Source organism: Meriones unguiculatus, chromosome 12 (assembly GCF_030254825.1).
Source record: "Meriones unguiculatus strain TT.TT164.6M chromosome 12, Bangor_MerUng_6.1, whole genome shotgun sequence".
Lineage (NCBI taxonomy): Eukaryota > Metazoa > Chordata > Mammalia > Rodentia > Muridae > Meriones > Meriones unguiculatus.
In genome coordinates, this window is record NC_083360.1 from 75,161,780 (window position 1) to 75,170,358 (window position 8,579).

The 8,579-nt window shown below is 40.6% G+C and overlaps 1 protein-coding gene across 1 annotated transcript in view; it reads right to left on the minus strand.

Annotated features, from left to right (window-relative positions):
* LOC110562514 (cytochrome P450 2J4-like) overlaps window positions 1–3,540 on the minus strand; it is a 44,706-nt gene extending 41,166 nt beyond the window's left edge. Inside the window, exon 1 of the mRNA XM_021659256.2 lies at window positions 3,328–3,540. Coding sequence (XP_021514931.2) covers window positions 3,328–3,540 — 213 coding nt within the window. The remainder of the gene's footprint in view (window positions 1–3,327) is intronic.
* Between the last annotated feature and the right edge of the window lie 5,039 nt (window positions 3,541–8,579).

Consider the following 8,579-nt stretch of genomic DNA (forward strand, 5'->3'; position numbering starts at 1 on the left):
GGAAGAGATCTCTGACTTGGGTGGCTCATTATTCTGATGGACTTTTATGGTCTGTAAATGTCCTCATTCTCAGGAGACTGTGCTGATGACATTGTCAGGTGAATTCCTGTGGAAGTGGGGACCACACTTGGTGAGGTCATCAAGATTCACACTATAGACTAAGTTTATGTTTGAATCACTACTCAAAACAGTATTCAATCTCTGTTTTCTCTCTCTTCTGATGGCTGGCCCATTTGCCTTTCTAAATGAGGATTGCTCATCTTCTCCAGGGTCCTCCTTGCTTAGTTTTTTTTTTTTTAAGGTGTGAAGATTTTAGTATGTTTATACTGTATTATATGGTCTAATATCCACCATAAGTGAGTAATGCCATGTGTGTTTTTCTGCTTCTGGGATACCTCACTCAGAATGATCTTTTCTAATACCCAAAATTTGCCTGAAAATTTCATGATTTCTTTGTTTTTAATTGCTGAGTAGTATTCCAATGTGTAAATGTACAACAATTTTTATAACTATTCCTCAGTTGAGAGACATCTGTATTGCTTCCAGATTCTGGCTATCACAGGACAGGAGCCTACCTCAGCAGGCCTCTGAAAGACTCAACCAAGCAGGGTACCAAAGGAGATGCTAAGACTCATAGCCAAACTTTGTACAGACTGTAGGGAATCTTATAAAAGAAGGGGAAGATAGAGAGACCTGGAAGAGATAGGAGTTCCATAAGAAGAGTAATAGAACCAAAAACTCAGGCCACAGGGGTCTTTTTTGAAACTGATACTCCAAGCAATGACCATGCATGGAGATAACCTAGAACCCCTGCAAAGATGTAGCCCATGGCAGCTCAGTCTCCAAATGGATTCCCTAGTAATGGGAACAGGAACTGTCTCTGACATGAAGTCAGTGGCTGGCTCTTTGATCACCTCTCCCTGAAAGGGGAGCAGCCTTACCAAGCTACAGAGGAAGACAATGCGGCCAATGAGACCTGATAGGCTAGGGTCAGATTGAAGGGGAGGAGGACCTTCTCTATCAGTGTACTTGGGGAGGGACATGGGAGGAGATGAGGGAAGAAAGGTGAGATAGGAAGGGATGAGGGAGGGGGTTCCAGCTGGCATACAAAGTGAATAAACTATAATTAATAAAAAATAATTTTTTAAAAATAATTAAAGTGAAAAAAAGCCTCTACAAAAGGCTACCTCTACAAGTAATATTGCACACCTCAAAACAAGAACATCTTAAGCTTATTCAGATAACCCAATTTGGAATTCTGGATAATGAAAGATTATAAAGCAACTGTCATTTTGTCCAAATGCTGACACCTCTCAGTAAAGAAATGAAAATTATAGAGAGGAAGCAAAGGCTAATTAGAGAATAGAAAGGTGCAATGATCTAAGTGGAGATTTTTTTCGAAGAGCTCAGCAGAGAAGTAATGTGAGAGCAACTATGAGGTGTGCAGAGGTGAAAAGAAGCTCCACCCTGCACAGGACAAAGAAAGCAATGTCAAACAGCAAGACCCAGCACCAGAAATGCCACAACTGTGACTCAATGTCCAATCACTAAAAAAAAAAAAAAAAAAAAAAAAAAAAAAAAAAAAAAAAAAAAAAAACCCAGAAGGTGTAGGTTAAAAATGATTCAAAGAAGGATAAGACCTTCCTACTCTGGCAAAATACAAACCTGCCATGAATAACTCAACAGCATGAAGCTACAAAATTTATTAAGCAAAATCACCACCATCAACATAGAAACCAAAACAGCAAATCTCTTGAAAGCAGAAGGAAAACAACTTACAATTTATGGGGACATCACAATGGACAGAACAAAATGGGATTCTATCTATAAACATTAAGGGCAAGAGATTATCAACCTAGTGTCCTACAATCAGGGAAAGACTATGTGGGGGTGGAGGTGATAGGCATCTAATGGGGGAGGAGCTAAGACGGTTCCTCTCGCCACAGCCTTCTCTGAAGGAATGGAGAAAAAAGTGTGTGAGGTCAGAATGGAAACTGTGAACTTGAAGGGTCAGAAAAAGACAGAGCTGTGGGAGGATGTGTAAGGAGAAAAGGCCTCACACACTTCTGCCTTTGAGTTCCAGTTTCACAGGACACTGAAAAGCAGGTTAGTGTCTGTGTGGTTCTCAGTGTGAGTGAGGACAACACCTGAGACAGCTGTGTCATAGAAGAGAGACAGGGGTCATTCTCATCTGTAGTTGCTCCCCTTCACTTGGAAAATGGTGTTAGCAATGTCTCCTAAGGTGTGGGTGTGTACATTAACATAGAGCAGAGCCTGGGAGGATGACAAAAAAGTTGTAATGGAATAGTGAAGAGGAGTGAAAAGATAAATACTCAGAAGTGTCCAAGAAATACACGGGGAAGCAATAGTGGAAGAGTAAAGAAATAGAAGTTCAAGATAAAGTAATAAATGTCAAAATCCTTATGTAAGTATACACAATGGTATATTCTACCCAGCTAATGGTAAGAAATAAGAATAATAAATAATGGTCCAACAAGTAGAAATGATAATTAAAGAACATGTATGAAGTATATTCTGTCTAGGCACAGGGTTAGGAAAGAACAACAGATAAGAAGGGACATTATGAAAAAGATTGCACAGAAACACATGCTGATCTTAAATGTGTATATACCACAGACATACACACACACACAGACACACACACACAGGCACACACACACACATTATAAGCAAAACAAACAGAAACACTGGTAGGTAGACAAGTGGTAGACCAGGAGGACAAACAAGCAAACTCCCAGTAGGGCTGGGAATTTCAGGGCACCTTTTTCTATAGTTGATAAAGTCAGTAAGCAAGCAGTCAGCAATGATATATATATATATATATATATACATATATATATATGTAAACTAAGCAAGTATCAATAGAAGTGAACTGATATTATAGAAATTTCTGATCAGAGAACAGCTTTGTTTTGTTTTTCTTGCATGAGTGTTTAAGCTACAAAGCTAAGAGGCACTTGCTTACACATTTCATAAAGCAACAGAGCTTCTTTTTCAAGATAAATATTAAGTCATCCATCGACATTACATGCTTAAAGAAATTGAAATCATACATATTGTGTTGTCAGACCATAATGAACTACAATGGAAATAATTCATACAAGGATATTAAAATGAACTTTTTTTGCATCAAAACACCTTGCCACTTATACAAGGGCCCAAATTAGACATTAGCTCCATTGGCTGGGTTACTCGGCAGCTGTAATCATCCTTTCTCCTGGTCCTCCAGATCCCGGTGCCAGAATCTCCGTTTCTACAACTCGGGATTGGATCATGGCACAGCCAGACACTCTCTCCATTTCTTACCGGCTGGATGTCCAAATGCAGATGTGACAACTCTAAACTGAACTGGAACAAGTTGCCCACAAAGGGCAGGCGCCAGGGCCCTGGAGGGTAGTTCTTGGGACGTCTGCTTTTGAGGTAGTCAGCCAGGAGCAGGAAGGTGACAGAAGCCAGCAGCAGAGTCCAGGGATGGATCCTTGCCCAGATACCAGCCATCAGGGACTCTGTATCAGTCATGGTGATGATATGAGCTGGGCCAGTCTTCTGACAGTACTAACAGTGCTTTGTTCTCCCTATTCCTTGCAGACCAAACCTCCCTCTGTGTTTCCACAGCCTTTCTCTTCTGCTTTGTTAGCCCTTTCCTTTTGGCTCCGCCTTATCTATGTGCCCTGCCCCTTCCTCACCACTAGATAGTACTGTAAGCAATCCCGTAGTCTTGTGCTCCTCTGCACCTTTACCCTATCTATTCTGTCCTGCACTCCAAATACCCCTTCTGGTGTGCTGTGCTCTCCCTGTTCCCCCACGTCCCGGTGCTGAGTCCCCTACCCCTAAGTGCAAGACACTGTGTTCCCAGAAACTCACCCCCAATGTGGTTTAAAATGACTGGTTAAATGTTTGGAACTCTGGCACTGCTGCAGCCAGAGGCCATGTTGATGCCTGTGAGCCGTGCTGTTTCTGGGGCATGTAGATATGATTGGCCTGTGTTGCTACCTGAGGCCATGTTGATATCTGTGGGCTGTGCTGCTGCCACTGGCCATGTTGGGGTCTGTGGTCCTGTTACAGCCTGGGGCCTTATCAATGTACCACTGAGTACTATGTGGATGTCCTTGGTCTGTGCTGTGTCCTGATGCCATAATGGTGTCCAAGGACAGAGCTGCCACCTTGTTCCAGTGGACATGGTGTTGTTCATGTCCAGTGCTGCTAACAATAGATATGATGGGGTTCGTGGCCCATGCTTTGGTAGAGAGTCCTTTTGACATCCATAGCCTGTCCTGCCACCAAAGACTATGTTTTGGTCCTTGGCACATGCAGAGAGTGGAGCCCTTGGGGATTTCTGTGGTTCATTCTCTCACCATAAACCATGTGGAAGTCTATGATCCATGGTTCCACTGGCTTTAAAGGAACGGAAACATCTTCTTTTCAAAGGAATCGATGACTGCAGGCTCATGGTTGAGAAAGAGAGACACAGAAGTCGCAGTGACACCTCCTCAGAAAAAAAGGTAGCAGCTTAGGTAGCAAGCAATAAAGAGAAGTATTAAAATTTTTGATAAAAATGCTAAACTGTAGCTCTCCACAGTTGATGGCTTCTGGTAGGGATGGGGAAGGAGGGCCCCCTTTCCTTTAAGGGGCTGGATGCTGGCAGGTATACCATACTCCATACTCTAGTGATTATGGACAAGAGAAATTGAAACTTTTTCTTTTTTCTTTTTTTTTCTTTTCTTTTTTACTTTCTTTCAGGAGAAAGTACAAAATGGTGGAAGGCAAGCCTGGGAGACCTGAAAAGTGAAAATAATCTGAATTCATTATATGAAATTCACAAACATTCAATCAAATATTGTATTAGGGGAGATAAAAAGCCTGCTAAATATGCTTCTGTTTTCAAATTTTCATTTCATGAAGCTATTATGTGCCTATAGGAAAAGTGATTTACATCCCAGAAGGCTCCCAGTTTGTGAACCAGCTTTCCCCAGTGCTGGCAACCTTCCTGAGAAGGAAGTTACTATGGAGAGTGGCACCTTGCACTTCTGGGTTCTGACAGTATGCTAGAGGCCTCTATCACTGAGGTACTTCTCTCTCTCCTCCCTCCCTCACTCCCCTCCTTTTTACTCCCCTCTTTATTTTATAAATAATTTTCAAACTTTTAAAATATTTTTGCTCATTTTTGACAATTATAAACAATAATTTTGATATATGCTTACCACTCTCTCAACTCCTCCCAGATCCTATCCACCTAACTTCATGTGTTTCCTCTTTAGAACAGAATAAACATTTTAAAACAAAATTGTGTGTATGTGTTAATTTGTTTGATTTTAAAGACTTGTAGTGTTTGGGAGATCCCCTGACTGTTCTTTAGGTGAGAGTTTCATAAGCAGAATTATCAGTGCTACATACAGCATGGCAGGGTTCTGAAGAGAGAGCTGTCAGTACGCCCTAACAAAGAGTGAAGTCTATTCTTAAAGGTTTCTGAGGGATTTGGAGTTCTTACTTCAAGAGACAAAAATAGTTAAAAAGTGGCCCATGTTTCATGTCTATGATCACTGGCAGCAGAGACAGTGGTGCAGTTAGGCCCTTTGTGAGAGCTGTGAGAAGAGAGAAACTGTGAGGTCTCAGCAAGTGGTCCCACTTTATCTATCTGTGTATATATGTATCTATGTATGTATCTATGTATGTATCTATGTATGTATCTATGTATGTATGTATGTATGTATGTATGTATGTATGTATCTATCTATCTATCTATCTATCTATCTATCTATCTATCTATCTATCTATCTATGCATCCATCTATCTGAGAGATAGCATCACACTAAGTAGCTCTGGATGGCCTGGAACTATGTTGACCAGTTTGGCCTCAAACCCACAGGGCCCCACCTGCTTCTTCCCCTGTGCTGAGATTTAAGGTGTGTGGCACACACGGGCTGCTGGTCTCACCTTCTCAAAGCAGCAGCTTCTCAGAGGAGAGAGGCTGAGTCTGGGTGTGCACGGTGGCGGGAAGAACTGTGAACCTGTAGCACGTGTCACTTGACAGAGAGAAAGCACTGTTGGAGGGTTATTAAACAACCCCCACTCACGAAGTTTGCTGTGCAGTCAGGAAGACCAGATAAGTGGTTTAGAGCTGTGTGTGTCTTCAGAATCTTGTTTATTTTGGTATACATGCTCAAGTGGAGAACACTAGTGCTAATGTATTTGTGTGTTTATAGTCCCCTTTCCCCTAATCCATCATGAATATATGTGGGTATTAGGAAAGCAATGCAATATTAACAAGAAAGAGATCATAAGCTGCAGCCCACAAAGTGGGAAAAGATTTTTACCAATCTAAACAAGAAAAAGGGTTAATATCCAAAATATATAGATAACTCAACAATTTGTTGTCAAGTAGCCAAATAACCCAATTAATAATGATGTATAATTCTAAACAGAGAAGTGGAGAAATATGTTTTTTTCCATAATAATTAAGGCAGAAAATTATTTCAACAGCAGTTTTCATAAACCAACTAGTTCCCCAATGACTGACACACAGAGATAATTTATATTAAGCTGTGAGCGTTATGCTGGGCAGATTCTGCACTATTCCAATCTTAGTAACTTTAAAACCCACACAAAAGCCAATCACTTGCCAATCTGATGACTTCCAGGAGACTTCAGCTCCATCAGTCTGTCCTTACAGGCACATGTTCATTGTCATCTTTCTTATAGCAACCTCTTTCCCCCCAGCTTCCTCTCTCCTTCTGCCTTTTCTTCTTTCTCCTCCCCTAACTCAAACCCAAGTGCAGGAACCTAAAACTCCACCTACTTCTTTACCATGCAGCCATAGCCTTGAGTATGTTTACTTATCCAATCAGGCATAATTGAGGAACAATCCTTATCATCACATGGTTAAAGGGGATAATTCAAATTCATAACAATGCCTGTGGCAGACTGGTAACCAGATCTCAAGGCACTGAAATCATTATTTGAAAACACAGTTGAACTTTCCTGCCACAAAGAAGTCTCAATAGAAGAAACAGAAATGGCTGAAAAATACCTAAAGAAATGTTCTGCATCCTTAGCCATTAGAGAAATGCAAATCAAAACTACTTTGAAGTCCTATTTTACGCCTGTCAAAATGGCTACCAATATTGGTACTATCAATAGTACCAATAACTGCTCTTTCTGTTGAGGATGTAGAGCAAGGGAAACACTTCTTTGTTGCTGTCCATACAGCTTCTATGGACATTAGTAAGGAATTTCCTCAGAATGATGAGAATTACCTGCTTTAAACTCAGCTATATCATTCCTGTTCGTATACCCAACTACAAGTCATAATAACCAGAAACTGGAAACAACTTGGTATTTTTCAGTTGGAGGAGTGAATGAACAAAATGTGGTACTTTTCCACAATGGAGTAATACTCAACTCTTTTTAAAAATGACATCATGAAATTTTTAGCTGAATGGAGGAAACTATAAAAATTATATTGAGTGAGTAAATCCAAACCCAAGGAAATAAATATGGCATGTCTTTGCTTAAATCTAGATATTAGCCATTGAATAAATGATAACCATGTTACAGTACATGGATCCACAGAGATTAGGGAAAGAAGAAGGAAATGGAGAGGGCAACATGTGACTATCCTTGAATTTGAGAAATAGAATAGATCTTTATGGGTCTATTTTAGAGGAGGGATGTGGAGGTATTAGAACAGAAAGATCAGGTGGAAAACAGGAGGGAAGATGAGATGGAAAGGGGAAATGAGGGCTGAGACAGCTAGAACTGATGGGCATTTGAGTGGACATATATAAACCTAGGGCAGTTTAAGCTTTCTATAATATATGAAGATGAACCTAGTGAAGTCTCCAAATGATGATGAAGACAGAACTGCAACTGGTCATTTACTATCACCAAATGGAGCTTCCAGTGTCAGGATTGTTTTTAAGCCAACTGAGTATTTGGCTGAAACGGTCTAGTGGAAACCCCAAACAGCTCCATCTGTTGCCAAGAGACGAGGCTGCTCTCTCCAAACTGGCAGCAAGGCCACACTACTGAAGAGGACACTCACACAACTCCCTGAACATGTGGAAGTGAAGTTGGTGCTTACAAGGAACCTTCACCCCGTATCTTAGGGTCAATGACTCATGAAGATAATATGTAGACTACCAAAATAGAAAAGTAAACACAAACCTGACCACAAAACCTTAGATCAACAAGCTGTCTTGTCTTCAAAATATTGTAGGGCAATGGAGGCACAAACATTGTTAATGAATGTCTAATTTGACTTAAGGTCCACTCTGTGTGATGGAATCTATACCTCACACTGTCTGGGTAAGCACATACTCTAAAGCTTCCAGAGTCTTAGAGTAAAACCAGGTAATACCGGACTAATAAAAAATGTAAGAATGAAATGTGTAATAATGATGTCCTCATATACTCATACATTACTGCATTATTCCGCGACCATCAGAAAGGCTTTCTTCTATAGCAGAGGGGAACAAATACCGAGACACACTGACAGATATTACACACTGAGAGAAACACTGGAAAATACATCTCTACTTTTTATTATTTCCATTAGTTAA